Source organism: Myotis nattereri, assembly GCF_964212035.1.
Source record: "Myotis nattereri genome assembly, chromosome: 11".
NCBI classification, from domain to species: domain Eukaryota; kingdom Metazoa; phylum Chordata; class Mammalia; order Chiroptera; family Vespertilionidae; genus Myotis; species Myotis nattereri.
In genome coordinates this window covers 26,260,849-26,287,203 of record NC_138086.1, presented here as the reverse complement: position 1 = coordinate 26,287,203, position 26,355 = coordinate 26,260,849, and the positions used below count along the sequence as shown (strand labels likewise).

At 41.2% G+C, this 26,355-nt stretch overlaps 1 protein-coding gene across 1 annotated transcript in view; it reads right to left on the bottom strand.

Moving 5' to 3' along the window:
* Positions 1-3,796: 3,796 nt before the first annotated feature.
* AGBL3 (AGBL carboxypeptidase 3) overlaps positions 3,797-26,355 on the bottom strand; it is a 70,835-nt gene continuing 48,276 nt past the window's right edge. Inside the window, exons 15-20 of the mRNA XM_081102232.1 lie at positions 22,879-22,936; positions 22,291-22,362; positions 14,578-14,626; positions 11,985-12,181; positions 8,592-8,826; positions 3,797-4,268 (exon numbers count right to left, since the gene is read on the bottom strand). Of these exons, the coding sequence (XP_080958358.1) occupies positions 3,851-4,268; positions 8,592-8,826; positions 11,985-12,181; positions 14,578-14,626; positions 22,291-22,362; positions 22,879-22,936 (1,029 nt within the window). The 3' untranslated portion in view covers positions 3,797-3,850. The remainder of the gene's footprint in view (positions 4,269-8,591; positions 8,827-11,984; positions 12,182-14,577; positions 14,627-22,290; positions 22,363-22,878; positions 22,937-26,355) is intronic.

The window sequence follows — 26,355 nt, the reverse complement described above, 5'->3', positions numbered from 1 at the left end:
ACCTGGGCAGAAAAGCATTTGGCTGGTTCTTTATTCCTCCTTAAAGCCATGCTGGCCGGCTAACATCCAGTGGCCGGCTACCACCACAGAGCACCGCCCCAGCGCAAGCCGGACAGGTGCCTGTGTGGCGGGTAAAGGCCTACAAGGGACTGCGCTTGGCCACCGGCGGTTAGTACCCAGGGCCAGGCTGCCCGCTTGGAACCCGGTGGACTGCTGGGCTTCCAACGCAAACAATGCCTGGCAACCAGGCCAGCCATCAGTGGGCAGGGCCAGGGAGGCCTGGCTGAAGGAAACAGTCCCCGCTGTGCTGATCCCTGCCGCACACCAGGAAGTGGTATTCTCTGTGCATTGGGGGCAACACAAAAGGCCAATTGCAGGCAGAGACTGGCCCACGAGCTCTGGCTACTCTAGGCCCCAGCTGCCCCTATACAACCCTGGAGACCGGCAGGAGTGCCAGTCCCTCCCATAATGGTGAGTCAGGCTGCAGTCGAGGACTCCCATGCCCCTGCTCCTGGGTGAGGCTCCTCCTCTGGTCTGGAGTTTTCCTCGGGAGCACGGAGGGCGGGTCCTGCTCACAGAGTTACAGGGAGTCCCGTCCTGTCAGAGCCTGTGCTTGGTCAGCGCAGACAAGCTGAGTCAGAGACATGGGCCTCACCAAGGCATTTATTACCTCACTGATAGGGACTCGGTGATAAGAGACATCAAGAGGGACTGTCGCTGTCTTACCATTTCACGTCTTTCCAATGGAGCGTGATTAGTCCGGCATTCTCCGAGGGCGTGGCTTCGAGGCCTGGCTCCTGTCCCAGGGTGTGGCCCTGCCATCCTCAGCACACAGCTATCTTCAGAACAGCGGTTACCGTCGAGACGGGACTGTAGCATTCTACCAGTTGGATTTGCCATCTGTTGTTTCTTTGAAAAAACCCCCTCACTCTCCTAGTGTCTCTCCAGGAGACTCGGGCCCAGGCACACAGCCATGAACAACCCCCCCCCACCCCCCCCACCCCACACACACACACACAGCCTCCAGGAGAAGGGATGGTGTCAGCAGAGGCTGGTCTGGGGACCACGGTTTGGGTCAATGGTCTGCCTATGAATGTGGAGAACAAAGGCTCTTATCAGGCTTGGCGGTGAGGAGTGAAGATGGCCAAACTATTAACAAAGGGATCATTGTTCCTTTGTTTATAATTTATTTCAAAGAGAAATTGCCAATTAAGAGTTTATAACATGTTTCTGAAAATAATGAATTCAGCCATAGTAAAGATCTACGTTTTTTGGGGGAAAAAACGACTTAAGAAGCAGACTCCTTTTATGTGTAGAAAGGGTGCTCACCCCTCTGCCGTAAAGATGAAACAACTTTTATTGGTGGTGGTGGCAGATCATTATTTTAAAGCCTAATTAGAAGAGACCAATTTAATGACCTCAGGATAAGAGCCGATAAGTTAGTGTATGTCTTTCATTTCACCTTACAAACGCCCTTCTGCCCTTGTCAGTAGCATCAATGCCAACGCCAGAACCCAGGCTGCGCCAGGCATCGCAGTTGCCATGTGTGGGGAGCCAAAGACAATGCAGAAGCTGGGTCACGGCTGCCAGAGGATGGGGTCGTAGCAGATACTCAGTCCTCCTTTCACAGTAGCCTCAATCTTTGCTTTTTTCCTCTGCTGGACATAGAATTTAAGGTTGCCAACACCATATTGTGTTTTTTTAAAAATATGTATTTTATTGATTTTCTTACAGAGAGGAAGGAGAGGGATAGAGTTAGAAACATCGATGAGAGAGAAACATCAGCTGCCTCCTGCACACTCCCTACTGGGGATGTGCCCGCAACCAAGGAACATGCCCTTGACCAGAATCGAACCTGGGACCCTTGAGTCCGCAGGCTGACGCTCTATCCACTGAGCCAAATTGGCCAGGGCCATACGGTCTTGATTACTATAGCTTTATAGTCCGTCTTGTTTTAGTTGTATAGTTGGATGACGTCAGTCCTCTGACTTGGTTCTTCCCTTTAACATTGCACTGGATATTCTGAATCTTCTGCCTTTCTACACAAATTTTAGAATCAAATCAATCAATATTAACTAGTTAGAATTTTGACTGGGATTTCACTGCATCTACAGATCTAATTGGTAAGTTCTGACCTCTTGACAATATTGAGCCTTCCTATGCATGTACATGGAATAACTTTCCATTTCTTGAGGTTTTTTTCTTCCATTAGAGTTTTATGGTGTTTCCTCATATAGATCTTGAGTAAATTAGATTAACATCTAAGTATTTCTTTTTTTGGTGCTAAGGTAAACGGTATTGTTTTTCATTTCAATATTCATTGCTTGGTACCTAAGATACTGATTGACTTTTGTATATTAACTTTGTATCTTGCAACCTTGCCGTAATTGCTTATTTCCAGCAGGGATTTTCTACATTTACAATCTTCTTCTCTGTGAATAAATACAGTTTTACTTCATCCTTTTCCAGGTTGTATACCTTTTATTTCCTTTTAATTAGCATCTTTTAATATAGTATTTTTAAAATTGTTCAGATCTTAGCACTTTACTATGCACTATCTCATTCTGCATTATTTTAGTCATGTATGTTTTATATGTACAATTATACAGTAATCTTGCAGTGGAGAGAAATGTCTTTTTAAAAAATATACATTTTTATTGATTTCAGAGGAGTGGAGAGGGTGAGACAGAAACATCAATGATGAGAGAGAATCATGGATTGGCTGCCTTCTTCATGTCCCCTACTGGGGATCGAGCCCACAACCTGGACATGTGCCCTGACCAGGAATTGAACTATGACCTCCTGATTCATAGGTCCACGACACTGAGCCACACCAACTGGGAGGGAGAAATATCTTTTTAAAAAATCACCAATTGTTTCTAGCACACTACAGATATAACAAAAATTCAGGAAATGTTTTTTGTTGACTGATTCATTCAAGGGCCTAGTAGGGACATTAAAGTCAGTGATAGTACAGGTCATTCCTTCCTGAGTGCTTAGTTTTTTTGGTGGTGTATAAATAAATCATTTTGGAAGAAATCAGAAATTCAGAGATTTTTTTTTCCATCTTGACAAAAATTAAATACTAGAATAATACCTAACTAAAAAATCTGCTGTTTTCTGTTTGTTAATCCTCACCTGAGAATATTTTTTTCCATATTTTTAGGGAATGGAAAGGAGGGAGTAAGGGAAGGAGAGGAGGAGAGAGAGGGAGGGAGGGAGGAAGAGTGGGAGGGAGGAAGAGTGGGAGGGAGAGAGAAACATCGATGTGAGACACATCGATTGGTCGCCGCCCCACACACCCCGAACCTGCAACTCAGGTACGTGCCCTTGACTAGGAATCAAACTCATGACCCTTCAGTGCATGGGACGATGCTCTAGCCTAGTGACGGCGAACCTATGACACGCGTGTCAGAGGTGACACGTGAACTCATTTTTTTGGTTGATTTTTCTTTGTTAAATGGCATTTAAATATATAAAATATAAAAAATATAAATCTTTGTTTTACTCTGGTTGCAAATATCAAAAAATTTCTATATGTGACACGGCACCAGAGTTAAGTTAGGGTTTTTCAAAATGCTGACACGCCGAGCTCAAAAGGTTCGCCATCACTGCTCTAGCCACTGCACCACACTGACCAGGGCTCCAGATTCCCTTTTATATTTCTGAAAGATGTTCTCACTACAGAAGATGGAGTATCTAGGGTTTGTAGTTTAGTATATGCATATGCATGTGTAGGGAGAGAAATGGTGATAAGAGGGATGGAGAGGGCTTCTCTTTCTCTTTTCTTTTTAATAGGTAAGCATATGTTATCTTTCACCCACAGTCTTCAGAGTATCATAAAGCTAGATTATTTCTGCCTTTGGAACTTCAACTGGAAGATGGGTTGTCCCTCATTCTTATTTGGCTGCTCATCGTTAGTTTGAGTTGGATTGGGGGCTATCCGCATGGAGGTTTGCTGGTTGAATTCTTCAGCGTGAGGACTCCGGCCTTTGGTAATATTCACGTCCTTCTCAAAACCCGAGGAAGGAATCTCCCATTTGCTGCTGACAGGTTTCATGTCTTTAGTCTTTATGGCACTGACTGCAGAACATGCTTTCCTTTTCTTGTGCCCTCTGAGAAGTGACAGGTTTTCACACGACTTCTGGGACACAGATTGGAGCCATCCTGAAGAGCTTGCCAGAAGGTTCCTTTGGCCTATAAAAGGGAGATGACTGGATGGTGCCCAAGATGTGCCGCCCAAGTTTACATAAGTAGCTGGATTTACTCTAGAAAAGAAATAAAGTGCATGAGTTTTTGCTCAGCACGTATCCTAGGAACTTGTAATAGTGTAAGTCTATTTTTTCTCCTTTGGTGAGTTCATCCTCCCTTAAGACTTTATCACTATATCCCTGGTCATGATTTTTCAGCAGGCCTCCAATTCTGCATTTCTAAGTGCCTAGAGGCTAGGTTTATTTGGAAACTTGCCCTGACCCTAGGCTTCCTGGTACATTAATGGGCACTCTGGGCCTCAGCTCCTTACTTACACATCTAGTGCAGGGGTCCTCAAACTACGGCCCGCGGGCCACATGCAAATACAAATATTGTATTTGTTCCCGTTTTGTTTCTTTACTTCAAAATAAAATATGTGCAGTGTGCACAGGAATTTGTTCATAGTTTTTTTTAAACTATAGTCCGGCCCTCCAATGGTCTGAGGGACAGTGAACTGGCCTCCTGTTTAAAAAGTTTGAGGACCCCTGATCTAGTGGAAGGAAATGTCCTCTAAATTTTCACAAATCAAATCTGTTTATCCTATTAGAATGAGCTCAGTATACATACTCTAATTTTTTTCTATGGGCAGTAAAAAGATCACTGTACATCCAAGAAAAGGGAGTTTTCCTTGAGAGAGGGAGGTTTTATATATTATAAGTTGCAGTTGCTTAAAGTACCTCAGCTTTCTTTAGAATCCCATTTTTTACCACAAAATTCTCAACTATTTTTTTAGTTAAAACATTAATTTTGAGCCCGGCTGGCATGGCTCAGTGGTTGAGTGTCGACCTATGAACCAGGAGGTCACTGTTTGATTTCCGGTCAGGACACATGCCTGGGTTGTAGGCTCAATCCCCAATGTGGGGCGGGCAGAAAGTAGCTGATCAATGATTCTCTCTCATCACTGATGTTTCTATCTCTTTCTCCCTCTCCCTTCCTCTCTGAAATCAATAAAAAACGAAACAAGAAACCAGAAAACGTTTTGAGATGATTACAGACTCATCTACAGTTGGAAGAAATAATACAGAGAGGTCCCATGTACCCTGCCCCCAATTTCCTCCAGATGTAGTATCTTGCAAAACAATAGTACAATATAATCAGGATATACTAGTAGCCATTGACATTGTCGAGGTCCAGAACAATTCCCCCTTGTTCCCCTTTGATAGACATACCCACTTTCCTCCTTGGCCAGCTCCTCCTTAACTCCTGGCAGTCATTAACCCATTGTCTGAATTATATTAACTTTATCTCAAGAATGTTATATAAGCAGAATCCTACCGAGTGTAACCTCTGGGACTGGCTGTTTTCACCCAGCACCACCCTCTGAAGACTGATCCAGGTTGTTCTGTGTATCAGCCATTCTTGCTGAATGGACTGGATATACCACAGAGTGCTTAATAATTCCTCCATTGGAGGACATGCAGATTGCTCCCAGTTTGTGGCTACTGACAGATTAAGCTGCTATAAACATCCGTGTCCAGGTTTTTGTGTGAATATGTTTTCATTTCTCTGGGATGAATGCCCAGGAGAGCAATTTCTGGGTCATATGGTAGTTATAGTTACATATGTATTTTTAAAGAAACTGTAAACTTGTTTTACACTTTACATTCCCACAAGCAATGTCTGAGTGACCCAATTTCTTTGCGCCTTCCTCAGCATTCAGTGCTGCCCCTATTTTTTTTATTTTAGCCATTCTGATAGCATGCAGCTCTCTCATTGCGATTTTAATTTGCATTTCCTTAATGGTTCATGATGTGGAACATGTTTTTGTGTGGTTATGTGCCATCTGTATGTTCTGTTTGGTAAAATGTGTTCCTCCTACATTTTGCTCATTTTCTGAATGAAATATTTATACTGTTACATTTTGAGACTTCTTTAATTTAGATACCAGTCTCTTTTTGAAAAAAAAATATTTTTATTGATTTCAGAGAGGAAGGGAGAGGGAGAGAGATAAAAACATCAATGATGAATATCACTGACTGACTGCCTCCTGCACACACCATGCTTGGGATTGAGCCCACAACCTGGGCATGTGCCCTGACTTCGAATTGAACTGTGACCTCCTGGTACATAGGTCGCCACTCAATCACTGAGCCATGCTGGCCGGGCTAGATACCAGTCTCTTTTTTAAGCGGTTTGCAAATATTTCCTCCTATTTTATAGGTTTTTATCTTTTTAACTGTGTCTTTTGAAGGGCAAACACTGTTATTTCGATGAAGTCTAACATCTACTTTTCTTTATGGATTATGCTTTTGGTGTAAAGTATAACTTTTTGCCCAATTTCTATAAAGAGTTCCTATTTTTTTCCAAAAGTTTTATAGATTTATGTTGTGCAGTTAAATCCATGATCCATTTTCAATTATTATTATTACTTTTTGTATAAGAAATGAATTTAGGTCAAATTTCTTTTTGCCAATGAATATCTAATTGTTCTAGCAACATTGGTTGAAAATTCTCTCTCTCATTCATTGAATTGCTTTTGTACTTTTGTTAAAATTCATCAAGCATTTGTATGGGTCTATTTCTAGGCCCTCTGTTTCGTTCCATTGATATATACACTGAGTGGCCAGATTATTATGATCGGCCAGATTATTATGACCACCCCATCAGTACTTCATTGACACTTCCAAAAATACTGAATACTGGAAACTTCCTAAGCAAATACTCTCAAGGTTTTATTATTATTATCTGCATAACTAATTCACTTCACTGTACTGATGGGCTGGTCATAATAATCTGGCCACTCAGTGTATGTCTGTTCCTCCTCCATGCTACACTCTCTTGATTGCAGTAGCTATATACCACAGGGTGTTGAAATCAGATAGATTGGTGCTTTCTACTTTATTATGCTTTTTCAAAATTGTTTCTTTTTTTCTTTAGTTCTTATAAACAATACTGAAATGAACATCACTACAGAAATCCTGTTGCCTTTACCTAGGTTTTTTTTTTTTTTTTTGTCCTTAGGATCAATTTCTAAAGTAACACTTATTAAAATGAATATAAATATTAAGGATTTTTCATTTATATTGTTGGACTGTCTTCAAGGAACTCTGTGAGTTTACATTCCAATAATTAGTGAATGAATTCTTCCAGTGAGAGGCAAAAATGAACAGCATTTCACTATTGTTTTAATTTGCCTTCTTTGGATTTAAGTGAAATTAAACAATTAAAAATTGTTTAATTTTTAACAATTGTTTAATTAAAAAGGCCACGTCCTTTTTTTTTCTTGGTGAATTTCTGGTTCATAGAAATTGCCCATTTTCCTATTGAAATGTTCATAATTTTGTCATTGATTTGTAGGCTAGCTTTGAATATGAATTATATTGGTCCTCTGTTTTTCACTTATAAGAAGAAATGTCAAAGCATTGTGATAAAAGACTCTGGACTCAGAATGTCTAGTTGGGTTGACTCTAATTCTGCTCCCTACTCGCTGTGTGACCTTGAACAAGTAACTGCTTTGTGCCTCAGTTTCCTCATGTGTATAAGGTAAAATGTATAAACACAGAACTGTGTCTAGCACATAGAAAGCAGTTTTTCAAAATTTGTTGATAATATTAGTATTATGTTTCTTATTATCAGCTTGTCATTGTCTTTAATTTATATAGGTTTCCTTTTGGCCTTAGTGTTGGTCCTATTTTTTTATCTTTAAAAGAAATCTGAGTATTTCTCTGAGTATCAATAAGCTGAAGTAACTTGAGTTGCCCCCTAGGATTATTAAGTTTAAACCCATCTGAGAAATTTCAAGTCAGTCTATGGTCATACTTTATTAATGCATACTTTAGTCACAGATTTGAATTAATGAGTGTTTTCATGTAAATAAACGATCAAACAAGGCCAAATAATTTACTTCTTCACATAGCCAATATTTTCATATGGCTTTGGGTCTTTGTCCCTGTGTCCAATGTGGTGTAGCTGCCACTATTCTATTTACATGTTTATTTACTCATTTATTTTTTATTAAAAATTTTTAATGTTAACATAATTGCAGGTGTCTCCCTTTCCCCCGCTTTTGCCCACGCGTGTTTCTTTCTTAGGATAATAAATTAATTAGTCTTGTTTCCTTAAAAAAGAATGTATTAAATAGTTAATAATGCCGAAACCGGTTTGGCTCAGTGGATGGAGCGTCGGCCTGCGGACTGAAAGGTCCCAGGTTCGATTCCGGTCAAGGGCATGTACCTGGGTTGCGGGTACATCCCCAGTAGGAGATGTGCAGGAGGCAGCTGATCGATGTTTCTCTCTCATTGATGTTTCTAACTCTCTATCTCTCTCCCTTCTTCTGTAAAAAAAATCAATAAAATATATTTAAAAAAATAGTTAATAATGACAAAATTGTATTGACTTACAATTGATGTTGGATTTGGAAGTTGGTGCGAGGTTTGAATATCTGTTTTATCTGATTGGTTCTCACATTTGTCGTGCTTTTCATGATAGGGATCAAATATTGCAATATTTCTTCGGTTTGAGCTATTCTTTTATCCCTGTAGATTCTTTTTTCATCATCTGTCCAATTTACATGAGTCTTCTTGTGTTGGAAAGATGTAGATTGTCTCATTTTGCTTTTCAGGTTGCTATGCAGATCTGGGGGACAACCACAACAATATGCATAGATGTAGAAACTGAATTGAGTGAATTGACTCAATAAGTATTTGTTGAGCCGTATGTGCCAAGAATTCTATCTGAAACTTACTCTTTAATTACAGGGCAGAAAATAAATAAACAAGTGAATATATGTTAGATAATGATAAAGTTTATGGGGTAGAGTGAAGCTGGGGAAGGGAACAGAGAATTCTTGGGGGAAAAGGTTGATTCCTATTTTTAAAAAGGTGTTCAGAGACGGCCTCCCTGTGATGCTGATGTGCCAAAGGAGTAAGCGAGTCAAACAGCTTTTAGAGGAAAGAGCATTCTTGACAAGGGGAACAGGAAGTGCAAAGGCCCTGAGCTGGGAGCATGACAGTGTGTTCAAGGAATACCAAGTGATGGCACAATGGCTAAAGGAGAATGAAGGAAGGGAAAGAGATGAGAGCTCAGGTAGGTACATAGGTGTAACTGGGCTCTGTTTACATAGGGCCTCAAGGCCATTGTAAGGACTTTAACTTTTATTGAGTGTGAAATGGGGAGTAACCTCAGGCTTTGAGCAGAGGAGTGTCACATCTTAGATTTGTCTTAAAAGGATGATGCTGGTGGCTGAGGTAAGAATATATTAAACAGAGACAAGGTTGGACAAGCAGGGAGGTTGCTGAAATAGCAACCTTATCTCTTGGATGGTTAGTGAACTAAGCCAGGAGAGAAGGTGATAGTTTGGACCAGGGTGGTGGCCATGGCCAGAAGGGTGAGAAGTGTGTGTGAGGGGATCCTAGATAGATGTTGGGCTTTTCTAATGAACTCGATATGGGGTGAGAGTAGAAGAATCAGTGTTGGCTCCACAGCTTCTGATCTGAGAAAATGGAAGAGTAGAGACATGAAGAAAATGATGGGAAAAGCAGGTTAGAAATCCCTTCTTTGTTAGATGATGTGAAGGAAATAATTATTTTTTAATTGTAATAATAAAAGTATAACATTTTAAAAAAGTGTTTATCAAACTGCTCTAAAAAATAAAGTCTAGTTAAAAATTACTTATTCTACTCCACACCCATTAAGATGGCTGCTATCCAAAAAACCAGGAAATAACCCAGCATTGGCAAGGCTGTGGAGAAATTAGAATCCTTGTGCACTGCTGGCAGGAATGTAAAACAGTACATCTGCTGTGGAAAACAGTATGGCAGTGCCTTATGATCCAGCAATTCCTATTCTGGGTAAATGACCCCCCAAAATTGAAAGCAGAGTCTCAAAAAGCTATTTGTACATGCATGTTCTTAGCAGCATTACTCACAGCAGCGAAAAGGTGGAAGCAACCCATGTGCCCACTGAATAAATGGATAAACAAAATGTGGTTTCTGCACATAATGGAATATTATTCAGCCTTAAAAAACAACGGAAACCGACACCCACATTAAGGTAGTAACAAAAAGACAAAGCCTGGCTGGGGTGTGGCTCCGTGGCTGAGCACTGATTCATGAACCAGATCACTGGTTCAATTCCAGGTTGGTAGGGGCACATGCCAGGCTGGATCCTCAGTGGGGGGGGGGGGGGGGGGAGCGTGTAGGAGGCCACCGATGGATGTTTCTCTATCATTGATGTTTCTATCTCTCTATCCCTCCCCCTTCCTCTCTCTAAAAACAATAAAAACATATTTTTAAAAAAGACAAAGACTGTACTCATCTTCCAAATCACTGGTGCCATTAATATGAGCTACCTAGAATATCCAAAGTCATAGAGTTAAAAGCAGAATAGCTGGGGGAGGGAAGAATGGGGATGGAATTTCAGTTTTCCAAGATGAAAAGAATTCTAGAGATTGTGCGCACGACAATGTGAAATGTATGCAACATTGTTGAACTTTATACTTAAGAATAGTTAAGATGGTACAGTTTATGTTAGGTGTATTTTAATGCAATTAAACATTTCAATATACAGGGAGAGGGGGAAAAAGAACCCCAAGTAGAGCATGAAGGAAGTCTAGTAGACATTTTAAAGAACATGGCAGCAGTACTTACAATTATAATGGCTAAACTGTCATGTAGACAGCATAAGAAAAGTAGAACATGCTTAGAATAAAAGCAAGAAATACATTAAGCTTTGAAAAAATGTTTACTTAGAGATACACACTGAACTATTTATGGGCAAATGATATGATTTGTTGAATTTGCTTTAAATACTTTAGCAAAAAAAAAAAAGTGGTGGGAATATAGATGAAACAAGAATAGCAGGATGCTGATAACTGATGGTGGGTGATGGACATCTGTGGGTTCACTACGCCAGTCTACATTCATGTTTGAAATTTCCACAATAAAGCTTTTTTTAAAAAGGTAAAAAGAAAGGAAACGAGTGGCGTGAATACTCCTTGAGGCAGCAGGACTTGGATAATGAATGAGGGAATGGATGACATGGCATCTGGCAATGCTGGCAACTGAAATGAACTCATCTACAGTTTCTTGAAAAGTCATTCCTTGGCCATTCACTGAATGCATATCCTGAATCTGACATTATGCTTGATTTGGTAAATAGGAATGAAAAATATAGTCCGTGTCTTTAATATGCTAACAGGACTAGAGAAAGAAAAGTAAAGCGTCAGTCAGAGTATCTTTCTATAGAGATAAGGCAGGGTATATAACACAGGATTCCAGAAGAGGGACTTTGAATCATACTTAAGAGATGGATAAGGAAAGCTTCCTAATTAATCTGTTTTGATGAATGAGTACACATCATGTAATATTTACTTTTCTGTGTCTGCCTCTGTCACTTAGCACAATGATTCTGAGAATCACCTGTGCTGTACCAGCAGTTCATTCTTTTTTTTATTCTATCTACTGAAAGGCATCAATAACAAGGAGGTGTTGCTATAACTAATAAAATTGAAGCAGTAATAATAAAAAAAATCCTCAAGGATATTGGGAATAAGTCAATTAAATAGATCTCTTTTTCAAGGCTATATTAAACTGAAATGATTTTCTTCTGTACTCAACTCCTGTAGAAATTAAGTAAGGCAAATATGTTTCAGAGACAGGAATAAAATGGCTATTAATCATCCCTGTTTACAAAAGCAGTTCCCTTAAATCCCAATTTCATAGGATTTATTAATGATGATACAGTGAAAGCTATACTTGTATTTATTAAAATCCTAAAAATAAAAAGAAAAAGACCTTCTGTTGGTATCCTTGGCCTCTCTGTCCAACTGGGAGTTGGCGTGCCCACAGTACAATTCAAGGATGTCACTCTGAAGCAGTTTCTATACAAACCAGTGCTCCTGGGCTGAACTGCTTCCTGGATTGGTCTCTTACCGGTTTCTGAAAAGTGTCTTTGTTGGTATTTGCTAAGCCTCTGCATCATACTTTGGGAGCTGAAAGAAATTGGGTACTCTGATTTCAATGTCAACAGTGAACCATTTAATCAAGAGGAATGTCATCCTTATTGTATTTGTATATTACAATGTACATACAGTATGTAAAGTATTCTTACAGATGTTATCCTATGGGGGCTCTCATCCTGGGGGTAGGGTGGTCTATTTTATCTTTCACTTTACATGGGAGAGGGACTGTAAAAGAATGTCAGGAATTCCAGAGATTAAGCGACTTGTTTAAAGATTACATGGCCAGTTTGAGGGAGGGGCAGGTCTAGAATTCACATCTCACTTCAGTACTTTTTCTATTACTTTCTCTTCTCTTGATATATAATTGAATTTCTTTCCATAGATATGACAAATAATATATTTGAAAAATTTATGTCTTAGTTTAAATCCATCAATTCTAGATCAAAGTACAGGTATGCCCAAGATGGTTTCTTACCTGATTTTTTACATTTTTGGAGAAGGAAACTACATATTTCAACAGAACCCAGTTTTTCTTTTTAACAAAAGAAACCAAGTTCTTAGAAGAGGCGCCAAGAAAGGAAGAAAGGGCATACCATGTGCCTTTCTTGTATTTGGCCGTCTGTTCTCAAATACTTACCTGTTCAGATGGTTGTTCACATTCCTAAGATTCCTAAGATTCAGTGGTTCTCAACCTTCTGGCCCTTTAAATACAGTTCCTCATGTTGTGACCCAACCATAAAATTATTTTCATTGCTACTTCATAACTGTAATGTTGCTACTGTTATGAATTGTAATGTAAACATCTGATATGCAGGATGGTCTTAGGCGCCCCCTGTGAAAGGGTCGTTCGACCACCAAAGGGGTCGCTACCCACAGATTGAGAACTGCTGCCTAAGACTCAGGAAACTTGCCAAGGCAGCTAATGCTACAATTACTGGTTTAGACAAAACTACAGAGTTTATCTCTGTTATCCCTGATTTCTCTTTCTGTCATTCCTTTTTCAGTTTTTAGGTAGTAGTAGTAGTAGTATCCCTACATGACCAGTGCTCCAATGGCTAGTACAGATAGTAAATGAACGAGTTATTCATTCTAAAGTAATTACCTTATGCCAGAAATATTTCTTTTTAAAAAGAGAAACTCAGATAATGTGATGACAGATGCATAGAAATAAATGTCTAAGTGTAGATTTTAAGGCATCCACTGAGGATAGTTTGGGGATATTGAAATCTCAGAACCCTTAAAAAAATGCATCATATGGGCATTCCATAAACTGGCCTAGTCACAGATACTATCTATATATATAAAAGGCTAATATGCTAATTGTCCAGTTGCTATGATGTGCACTGACCTCCAGGGGGCAGATGCTCAACGCAGGAGCTGCCATGACACACACTGGCCATTTACACAGAAACAGCACTGCGGACCTGGCGCCCACAAAGCAACACTTGGCTTCCTCCAAGCGGGACACAGGCCCCGCCACCACCCCAGAGTGACACCCCACCAAATCACAGCCAATGCTGCCAAGACCCCATGGTACTAAATGCAGCCCACAGCCCAGCCCAGCCTGGAAACGGTCGCTGTGGGCACCGGGTAATGATGTCATGTAGCAACGCCTGGCTTCCTCTCCCTAGCGACTAGCCTCCTTGGAGTTTCTTCAGCCCAGGAACACAACTTGCTTTATAGCCAGGTGGAAACATTTTACACTTTAACCAAATGTCTATGAAGCGTTTTTCCGTGCCTCATCTCATTTGATTCTCACAGAAGTCCTGGAGTAGGTAGATAGGAGACTTGGTAGAATCCCATTTTCTTTTCATTAGCCGGAAAACGGAGATTTAGAAAGCTTAGAAACTTGACCCGATTGAAAAGCAGTAAGAAATGGTGGACCTTGAAAACGACTTCTTTCTCACTGCGCAGAATATAGTCAAATACTGCTGCAGTTAAATATTTTACCCTTTGTTCTCCCTGCGTGATCTACAATAATAATCTGCTTCGTGTTGATATTTACTGCTGTGTTGCTGACAATTGCCTGAAAGAGAAGTAGGATGTTTCACTGGGCTGGAAAAAGTTTAGCTAACTCAGAAAGCGGGTCTAATTAAGCAAGTTTATTCTCTCTATATAAAAGGCTAAGTTGACTCATGAATGTGCGATACATATAAAGCTCTTGCTGGCGCCATTGCACATGTGTCATTGTTGATCATGAATTTGGTTGACACTTCTATTATAGAGAAAGGGTGAATAGCGATATTAAAATATATTCTAATTAATTTCCTTTCAATGTGCATGAATCCATGTACTGGGCCACCAGTGTAGTTATAAGGAGACATCTGATTAGCAATTGTTATCAAAAAGTGACTTTTACCTATTGCTTTAATTCAATATCTTTATAAACAGAGGAAAAGGAAGGAGTAAGGTAGTAATTCTGCTACCTCAAATATCCTTTTAGAAGCCAGGAAGGGGCCTGTCCAGGCATTTTCACTAAAAAAGAAAATCTACTGTAAGATTTATGAACTCAGATTTTTCAGATTAACAAAACTTAAGAATTTACTTTCTTGCCAATTATCTTATTCATATATTTAATAGTTAACTTAATTGAGCTTATCTTCAATTAATCTGCTATTGTCTCATTCAGAAATATGAAACAAGTTAGTACATATTTCACTTGGAAGCCTTTTAATTAAAGTGTTTCAACAGAATAGCAAACAGTAGAAATATCTATCCAATAACTGTCAAAAATTGAGAACTGAATCTGTGAATGTTAGGATCTATGAAGGACATCTACATGTGTAGTAGGGTAACTAACTTTTTAGAGAGCCAACCCAGGACACAGCCATACCAGACCAAAAAAACAGTAAAATCTACACTAATAAAAGAGAAAAATGGTAATTGGCGTACGGCGATACCGTTTTCATTGGCTAATCAGGGCTATATGCAAATTAACTGCCAACTAAAATTGGCAGTTAACTGCCAACAAGATGGCGGCTAATTTGCATATGTAGGCACAATGCAGGGAGGCGAAAGGGAAAGCAGGAAGAAGCCCCCTGCCACTGACAGTGATCGGAAACCCAGGGGGGAGCTAAGAGCTGGGGGGCAGGGCAAAGGCGGCCCTGGGGCCGCCTTTGCCCTGCCCCCCAGCCATGATCGGAGAATCAGGTGCCTTTTCCGCCCTGGCCAGTGGTAGCAGGAAGTAGGGGTGGAGCCAGCGATGGGAGCTGGGCACGGTCGAAGCTGGCAGTCCCAGGAGCTAGGGGTCCCTTGCCTGGGCCTAAAGCGAAGCCCACGATCGCGGCGCCCCCCGCTGCCACTGCAGGTCCCTGCTGCCCGGGCCGGACGCCTAGGCCAGAGGCGTTAGGCCTGGGCAGGGGCGGAGCCTGCAACCGCAGGGAGCTGGGGGTCCCCTGCCCAGGCCTGACACCTCTGCCAGAGGCCTCAGGCCTGGTCAAGGGGCCAATCCGGTGATTGGTGATCGGAGGGTGATGAGGGTCAACTCCTCTGGTTGAGGCATCAGGCCTGGGTTGGGGGCGGAGCCGGGGATTGGGGGGATATGATGGTCCCCTTGCCCAGGCCTGAAGCCTGGGTCAGAGGCGTCAGGCTTGGGCGGGGGGTGGAGCAAGCGATCAGAGGGAGATGGGGGTCCCCTGCCCAGGCATGATTCCTGGGCCAGAGGCCTCAGGCCTGGGCGGGGGCCAGAGCCAGTGATCGGGGGGAGATGGGGGTCCCCTGTCCAAGCCTGACACCTCTGGCGGAGGCGTCAGGCCTGGGCAAGGGGCCGATCAGGTGATCGGAGGGTGATGGGGGTCAACGCCTGAGGGCTCCCAGTATGTGAGAGGGGGCAGGCTGGGCTGAGGGACACCCCCCCCCCCCCACACACACCCAGTGCACGAATTTCGTGCACCGGGCCCCTATTATGTAATAAATCATCATATACACATCTATTATGATTATAACATGAAATATAAAATATGCTTTTATTTAAACTATTATTTGGTTTAATGCTTCTAAACACTTTTAAACAAAACAATAGGGCTAGTTAACAGTGGTAATTATAGCAATTAATAGAACAAATTAAACAAATAGTGTGCATGAGAATAGTATAACAATATATTTTTGTCTCCTTTGATACAGATGTTAACTCTGTACTAAATATTTAAACTTATAAGCCATATTATTCTGTTATCTTAAGACCTAAATATAAGACCTTTTACTTTATTTTTAAAAATATTATTTTTATTGATTTCAGAGAGGAAGTGAGAGGGAGAGATAGAAACATCAATTATGAAAGAGAATCATTGATTGGCTACCTCCTGTATGCCCCACACTGGGAATCGAGCCCGGAACCTGGGCATATACCCTGACTGGGAATCAAACTGGTGACCTCTTCGTTCCTGGGCTCAACCGCTGAGTCACACCCGGCTGGGCTGAGTCGGTCTTATTTACTTCCAAATGTAATTTTTTTTACTGTATGAGTTTTAGTCATAATCTACACATAATGTCAAACAACCCAGGTGCAGTTAGTCCATCCTTTTCTATACTCTTTATGAACTCTTCAGAGATTATCAGTTTTAGAGAAACAGCATAGAGTAGTCAATACCCTCTTATCCATGGGGGTATGTTCCCAGACACCCAGTAGATGCCTGAAACTGCAGATCGTACCGAACCCCATATATATATTGTTTGTTTATATTTTTAATCCTCACCCGAGGATATTTTTCCATTAATCTTTTAGAGATAGTGCAAGAGAGAGGGAAAGACAGAGAGAAACATCAATGTGAGAAAAACACATAGATTAGTTGCCTCTTGCATGGCCCGGACCAAGGTCCATGCCCTTGGCTAGAATAGAACCTGGGACCCTTAGGTCCATTGAGCCAAACCAGCTAGGGCTATAATATTTCTTCCTATACATACATACTTATGATAATGTTTAATTTATAAATTAGGCACAGTAAGAGATGAACTACTATTAATGAAAAAGAACAATTATAAGAATGTATTGTAATCAGTATGTGAATATGATCTCTTTCTCTCTCAAAATATCTAATTGTACTGTACTCACCTTTTCACTTAAAGGAAACACTTTATGTCTTCTCTTTGGCATTCAAATAGTCAGCACCACTACTCTTGCACTTTGGGATGATTATTAAGTAAAATAAGGTGATTAAACACTAGCACTGCAATACCACAGAGTTGATCTGATAACGAAGGTGGCTGCTAAGTGACTAATGTGTGGGGAACATGTACAGCAAGGGGACGTTGGACCAAGGGTAATTCACATCCCAGGTGTGATGGAGCAGGACGGTGCCAGATTTTATCACACAACTCAGAATAGCGTGGGATTTAAAACTAATGAAGGGAGGAAACCGGTTTGGCTCAGTGGATAGAGCGTCAGCCTGCGGACTGAAGGGTCCTGGGTTCGATTCCGGTCGGGGGGCGTGTGCCTGGGTTGCGGGCACATCCCCAGTGGAAGATGTGCAGGAGGCAGCTGATCGATGTTTCTTTCTCATCGATGTTTCTAACTCTCTCTCTCCCTTCCTCTCTGTAAAAAATCAATAAAATATTTTTTAAAAAAAAATAAAAAAAAATAAAACTTATGAAGGGTTTATTTCTGGAATTTCCATTTAATATTTTAGGACTGTGGTTGACCCCGACTACCACATTACATTGTTTAATTTTCAAATGTTAAACCAACCTTTCATTTCTGGAATAAGTACTACTTGTCCATTGTGCATAATCTTTTTATATGTTGTTAGATTTAGTTTGCTAGTATTTTGTTTGTCTTATTCTTTTAATTATTTGTGATTCAGAACATAGTAAAGATACATGCCATTTATTAAGCCCCTGTAAATCCTAACAATTAATTTTGAGAAACCTTCTCTGATTCTCCCCTATCCTCAAACAACTCCTACATAATCCCATAGCACAGTAAGTTGCATTTATCTAATTTTTTTATGTTTACTTGTTTTCATTCTCTCTGCTTCTTGAGAACAGACTATATTTTATTTCTCATTGTACCCCAGTATCTAGCACAATCTTTGCATAGTGTGACATGAGACCTCTGGGAAGCAGATAAACACACATCTTCTATTTGTGTGGTTTTTAGAAGAACATGAACAGAGATGAAAGGAGATTATGTAACAAAAACTAAATATAAGAGAATGGCTTAGACATAGAAGAATAGTGTCAGGAAGGTTAAAATATCAAATGAACTAAGATATGAAGAAATATTAAAAACAAGAAATAAATTTTACTTAGCTGTTTTCAGAATGAAAATATACCAAAGAATGTTTTAGATTTGTCCTGCTGGAATTATTTTAAAATGTGAATGGATAACAAAGAGCAGAATCCCTCAGCTCTTAAACTGTTTCCATCTTTTCTATCAAAAAGTTTTCTTCTGAGTAGAATAAATATTGGCAAGAGATGACCGAAGTCAAAGGGCTCTGAATGAGTTACCTCTAGTCCCAGGCACACTGCATGCCAAGTAAGAAAAGAATCCTATATAATAAAAGGCTAATATGCAAATCGACTGAACAATGGAACAACTGGTTGCTATGTTGCACACTGGCCACCAGGGGGAAGACGCTCAAAGCAAAAGCGCTCCCCCAGTGTGGTCCCACAGGGGGAGCACCGCTCAGTTGGGAGCCTTTCCCACCTCTGTGGCAGCACTAAGGATGTTCGACTGCCAGCTTAGGCCTACTAGGGAGCAGGCTTAAGCTGTCAGTCAGACATCCCCCAAGGGCTCCGGACTGCAAGAGGGCGCAGGCTGGGCTGAGGGAGCCCCCCCCCCCCCCAGTGCATGAATTTTGTGCACTGGGCCTCTAGTTTGCATATAAGATCACCAAACTATTGACAACAATCTTTTAAGAATTCAAGGAAGTGATTCTTTTCTCCCCTGTTAAATGCCTAACTTGTCAGTTAAGACTCATTATAATTTAAGGATCAATTTCTTCAAGAAAACATTACCTGAGGTTTCCAGGCTGGATCAGGACCCCCTCTGAACAACCAGAGCAGTGTGTGTGCAATTCACTATCACTCAGTCCATCTCACTCTCCCTGTAATGAACTGCATATGAGTCTTAGTAAACTTTGATGCCTACTCCTTAAATGAGTAGCTACTCTGGTTGAAGAGGCAGCGAGGTACGTTTCAGGCAGAGAAGACAGCATGAGCAAAGGCAAGGAGGTGAGGAGACGCATGTATTTTGAAACTACAGGAAGATCATCTTTGCTAAGGTATTAAGTGAAAGCAGAGAATCACAAGAGATAAAACTAGAGAGGTAGTAAGGGGCCAATTCATTGGAATTCAATATGTCACATTTGAAAACTTGGTTTCTATGTTGCAGCTAATGGTCTGTCAAAAATTTTTCTCGGTTTTGTTTAAGTAACAGAACATTATTGAAAGGAAACTTGTACAAGAAAGCTATTCAAGATGAATGAGGGTTGGATGGGCTGTGTCCCACCAACTCTCACTGTAACTTCCAAAGTGGTGAGTTGCAAAGTGTGTCTGCAGATGACTCACCAACCCCAGAATGATCTGAGGTTGACAACAAAGACCAACTCTGAATAAGAAGCTGTTTTCGTAAGCTCCTTAGGTAACTGTCGTGTATTCTAAAATTTTAAAACTAGACATTCTACAAGACAACTGGCTCATAATCTTCAAACAGGCCAGTGCTGTGAATAATAAAGTTCAAGCAGCTGTTCCAAATGAGAAGAGAACAAAGGGATATGACAATTAAATGCAAATTATGATCTTGAATCAGAGAAGTTTTGCTCTAAAAGACATTGTTGGTGCATTTGGCAAAATTTGACTATAGGATGATAGAAAATTGTATCAAAGTTGAATAGGTAGGGAATATAGGTCTTTGTACTAAATTTAAACTATTTAAAAAGTAAAAGTTTAAAATATTTAAAAGAGAAAGCTTAAAAAATATTTAAGTCTTAGGGCTGTGCCAACTTCAATCAGTGTTAGAAAATTGGGAATTACTGAAAGGCTTTAGGTAGGTGGTTTACATAAGCAGATTTGTGTTATTAAGAGGTGGCCATTATGGTCCCGTGAAAGGTGCAATTCAGATGACAATATTAGAAATCTGTAGCACTCCTGGGAAATAGGTCATATGAGTCTGAAAAGAATGAGGGTAGTGGAGCCCGGCTGGCGTGTCTCAGTGGCACATCGACCTATGAGCTGGTGAGGGCACATGCCCAGCTTGCAGGCTCAATCCCTAGTGCGGGGCGTGCAGGAGGCAGCTGATCAATGATTCTCTCACATCATTGATGTTTCTATCTCTCTTCCTCTTCCATCCTCTCTGAAATCAATAAAAATATATATTAAAAAAAAAAGAATGAGGGAGTGGAGATTGAGACAAAGGGATTATGGGATAAATTCAGGTAGATTCAGTGGCTAACTGGATACGAGGGATGGAAGCAAAATGAGGAAAAAGGATAGCTATGAGGGTTTAGTTTGGGTGGTTATGGAGATAGTACTGCTACCAAAGTTATAGAGAATACAAAATACGGAGGAACAGCATTTAGAGCAGAATCAGGTGAATTTGAATTTGGATACGTGGGGCATCTATGTGAATATGTATAGCAGATAAATATAAGAGTTTGAAGCTTTGACAAGAGATCAAATGTATGTATAGAGATGCATGCATACACATGTGTATGTATACACATAAATATATATATGTATACACATATGTATATAGTACAATAATATGACATAATAAAAATCAAGATCATGAAAGGCTGAATCTAAGAAGACTTAGTTTAGCAGGAATAAATTTAAGAACCAGTACACTGGACCAAAATATCAAACCAAAACTGAAGAAAAAGAGAATGAAGGAGACATAAATTAGCTGTCACACTTTGAAAATAATATTTGATAGGTGTGAGTATATGTAAATCCAGTATGTAGGTATTCAAAGAACAAATGCAATCTTCGCACTCATATAAATCTCATATCATACAAAGAAGCAAATGAAAATGATGATTTATTGTACAGGGTGGGGAAAAAGTAGGTTTACAGTTGTTCATATGGAAAATAATACAATAATTAATAGATAGTAATACAAGAATAAATGTGTTTTGGATACTCACAACTGTAAATGTGCTTTTGCCCCACCTAGTATACTCATTAGATGACATTCACAATACTGTGTTTAGCTTCATTTATGCTTGAATAGTGATAGAAAAGAATAAAATGAGATGGTAGAGGGATTTGAATTAGGCCTATCATAATATGGATGGTTGTAAAACAATGAAACAAAAGTTACATGGAAATAAATAATAGCTTTTAAAAATATTTATGATCTATCATGTGGAAGAGGCATTACATCTCATTATTTCAAGGAGAATCAGGGAAAATGAGTCAAATCAGAAATGTTTACCTTTAAGATTCCTTTAGTCAATATTTTGTGTTATTAAAGAGTGGATGAAATATACAGGGACACATGTTTTTTGTTGTTGTTGTTAATTCTCACCCGGGGATATTTTTCCATTGATTTTTAGAGAGAGTGGAAGGGAGGGGGAGAGACAGACACACATCGATTGGTTGCTTCCTGCATGTGCCCCATCCAGGGCCAGAGATTGTGCCTATACTTGCCCTTGACTGGAATCGAACCCAGGACCCTTCAGTACCTGGGCTGACGCTCTATCCACTGAGCCAAACTGGTTAGGGTGGGACATGCTTTTTAACTCAACATGTGAAGAATGTTTTCTTAATGCTACTGCTCTCTAGCAATGGAATGAACTCTATTTTAATTTGGTAAACTACCTATCACTAAAATTAGTCTATCAAAGGTTGCACGAGCCTGGATCCTGTAATTAGTAGAAGGTAAGACTACTCTCAAGACTTCTTTCTGCTTTAAGATTCAGTGAGATGAGAATGAAAAAAATTAGATGATTAGATGTAATACTTTTTTTTTTTGACTGGGTAAGATTACAAGAAAGCAAACTGACATATAGTAAATATCTACTGACTTCTATATATTTCTAGAGCTATAAAGAAAAGATTTGAGATTCAAAATTTCTGGGAAGGTGAATTATTCCTTGTCTATCCAATGTGAAGATACTTTTCTAATTGCTTATAAATAGATCTTTATCAAACATAAATTATTAACTCTTTACTTGTTATACTACTCTCACTTTACTCACCCAAATCTTGATTAGGAAACGGTCTTCTGAAATAATCAAATATACGATCATCTGATACATTTGGCCTTGCATCTAGATGGTAAAAAGATCATTAGTAGCATGAAAACAATTCATTGACTCTTTTACATTTCATATTTTTATCTTCTTCTACATGAAAATGTTAGCAGATAATATGTCAATAGTAGTTTAATTCAGTTAAATGAACACAGTTGTCAAATCTTACGATTTTTTGGTTGCATTTTTGCTATTTATAGCAGAAATTTAAAAAATATTCATACCCTTTGGGGCAGCAATTCCTTTCTAAGAATCTATTATAAATAAATAATTGATACTATACACAGACAGGAAGTTATAAGGTCAAAGTTAATGATATACTGCAATTTTAAATAAAAACAGGTTACAAAACAAGCAGAACTGAACTTGTTTGTCTCCCCCTATAAAAATGAGCTCCTGGGAGGAAGAAATGGTAGAGTATACTTTTCGATATCTGTAAGCACCAAGCACAGTGGAAACCTCGAAGCTGTGGCACAAATAGAGTGTTTGTTAAGTGAATTTATCATTTATGAGAGGGTAGAAGCAGAACATTACCTTTCACATCAGAGTTTGATTCTTTGTGTCTTGGTATTAAATATCCTCTACCACAAACCTAGTGGAACACAGAACCAGAAGGAAAGCAATATGATTATGCACATGAAAATGAGATGTATTTCCTATGTGATTTATGGAAGAGTTCTTTTCAACATTTCTTGTTTTAACCTCATAGATTCAGAATGGATAAAATAATCTCTTATCAGAACCTAATACCTATCCCAACACTACTTTTATCCTAGAACTATGAGTAGAAGAAAATACTGATATATTTTGGCACTAAAGGGAGTTTAAAATTTTTTCACTGCATATGGAACCTATTTATGATAAGAGGCCAAACAATGTAGTTTATAATCTCAGTGAAATGAGAAGAGTAAAGGTACAGGAAGATAAGACTATGTAACGGGTGAAATATATAAAATTATATGAAAATGTATAAGCAATTACAAAACTATGCTTATATAGAAAAGATGAAAATTATTTTCTCATTGCTTGCAAAGAAATCCGGTAAGGAAGAGCATATATAACATTGTGTTCTATCTTGAAAGGACCTGCCAATATGACCTGGATGGACTAAAAAAGACAAAACACACCCTCACCGGTTTGGCTCAGTGGATAGAGCGCCAGCCTGCAAACTGAAAGGTCCCAGGTTCGATTCCGGTCAAGGGCATGTACGTTGGTTGCGGGCACATCCCCAGTAGGGGGTGTGCAGGAGGCAGCTGATCAACGTTTCTCTCTCATTGATGTTTCTAACTCTCTATCCCTCTCCCTTCCTCTCTGTAAAAAATCAATAAAATATATTTAAAAAAAAAAAAAGAAACAAAACACTATAGAATTGTGACTGTAAATATTGAGTAGTCTACATACAGATCATTATGTAACCATGATAACATTTTTAATGTGATAAAACTTTTGCTTTTGTGTTTGTGTTATGTGGATATTATAAAGAATTTTCCAAAAGGGCCTGAGAAAGGAAAAGAGAATTGAAAACATTTTTGCCAAGATGAAATGCTTATCAACTTATGATAAAAAGTGGAGTACGGCCTGTCTGTGTGGCTCAGTGGTTGAGCCATGAACCAAGAGGTCATGGTTCGATTCCCAGTCAGGACATATGCCTGGGTTGCGGGCTCCATCCCCAGTAGGGGCCGTGTGGGAGGCAGCTGATCAATGATTCTCATAATTTATGTTTCTATCTCTTTCTCCCTCTCTTTTCCTCTCTCTGAAATCAATAATTTTTTTAAGTGGATAAAATAGAATTAAAAACTAAAATAAAATCCCTTTGTACATAAAATAGATTGGCAGCAAAAAAAACCAAAAAACCTGACATAATGAGTATGAAAATGGGAGAAAATGTAACAACTGAAAGATTATTGAAGGGAGAAAAAAGGGAACTATTCTATAAAAAATTAAAGTTAAAAGTAGCAATATTATCCTATCTAATAAAAGAGAAACATGGTAATTAGCCATAACTTCGCTACCCTTCCCATTGGCGAATCAGCAAGATATGCAAATTAACTGCCAACCAAGATGGTGGTCAGCAGCCAGGCAGCTGACGCGAACATGGAGGCTTGCTTGCTCCAGTGACGGAGGAAGCCAGGTTCCCCGCCTGCCTGCTGGGCTCAGAGCTGCTCTCTAAGAAACATTGTTACAAATATAGAAGCTAAACAAAACCCCAGAAACCTGCTTTCAGTCAGTCGGGATCTCAGAGCTGGAGTCGCAACAAAGTTTCAAATACAGAAGGTAAACAAAGTCCAGAAACCTGCTTTCAGCAGCCGAGGTCTCAGAGCTGGAGCCGAGCCTCAGAGCTAAAGACAGCTCTCAGCTCCAGTGACAGCCATAGAAGGTAAATAAAATCCCAGAATAAAAAAGAAATAAAAGAGAGGTTGGGAGCTTCAGTCACCCTCCAGCCTGAAAACGGCCCTCAGCCCCTCACCCAGACTGGCCAGGCACCCAAGCGGGACCCCTACCCTGATCCAGGACACCCCTCAGGGCAAAGCAGCCAGCCCCTACCTGTGCACCAGGCCTCTATCCTATATAGTAAAAGGGTAATATGCCTCCCAGCACCGGGATGAGCAGAGCCGTGGGGCCTCCCAGCACTGGGATCAGCAGAGGAGCGAGGCCCCCCAGCACCGGGATCAGCGGAGCAGCGAGGCCCCCCAGCACCGGGATCAGTGGAGCCACAAGGCCTCCTGAACCCAGGATCAGCAGAGCCATGAGGCCTGGCACCGGGATCAGCGGAGCCGTGAGGCCTCCCAGTCTGTGATCAGCAGAGCAACAAGGCCTCCCGAACCCGGGATCAGAGGAGCTGCGAGGCCTCCCGGCCTGGGATCAGCGGAGCCATGAGGCCTCCCGAACCCGGGATCAGTGGAGCTGCGAGGCCTCCTGGCACTGGAATCAGCTGAGCAGTGAGGCCTCCCAGCGGAGCCACGAGGCCTCCTGGCCCCTGGAGCAGCATGACAGGGGGCAGCACCCAAACCCCCTGATCGCCCTGCGGCTCTGTGTGTGACAGAGGGCGGGGTCACAACCTCCCTATCCGCCCTGCTCTGTTCGTGATAGTGGAAGGCGCCCCAACCCCCTGATCTGCCCTGCTGTGTGCCTGATAGGGGGGAGCTCCCCAACCCCCTGATCGGCCCTGCTCTGTGTGTGACAGGGTGGAGCCGCAACCTCCCCATCGGCCCTGCCTTGAGTGTGACGGGGGTGGCGCCCCAACCCCCCAATCGGCCCTACCCTGAGCGTGACTGAGGGTGGCATCGCAACCTCCTGATCCGCCCTGCTCTGTGCATGACAGGGGGTGGTGCCCCAACTCCCCAATCGGCCCTGCTCTGAGCCCGACCAGGGGCTGCGGGGCAGGCACCTAGGGATTGGGCCTGCCCTCTGCCACCCAGGAGTGGGCCTAAGCCAGCAGGTTGTTATCTCCTGAGAGGTCCCAGACTGTGAGAGGGCACAAGTGGGGCTGAGGGATACTGCCCCCCCCCCCCCCGGCCAGTGCACAAATTTTTGTGCACCGGGCCTCTAGTATATGTAATAAAAGTGTAATATGCAAATTGACTGAATGGCTGAACAGCAGAACAACCATCCAGACGACCAAGCTATGACACCCAATAGTGCCAGGCCAGCCAAGGCAGGTGTGATGCGATTGGTCTGGGGGCCCAGCCATTGCTGCACAATTGCCCCGCAGAGGGAGGCCCAGGCCACTGGCCAGCGGGGCGATCAATCGGGGGGCTCCGTGACTGCCCCAAAGAAGGAAGCCCAGGCCACCGACTGGCGGGCTGCGGTGGGTGGACGGGGCCTCCCTTTGCGGGGGGCAATCCATCACAGAGCCCGGGACGGGTGGGCAGGGCCTACCTCTTTGGGACAACTGACCACGGGGCTCCAGGACTGCGAGAGGGTGCAGGCCAGGCTGAGGGACCCCTCCTCCCCGAGTGCACGAATTTCATGCACTGGGCCTCTAGTATTATATAATCACTAGAATTTGGA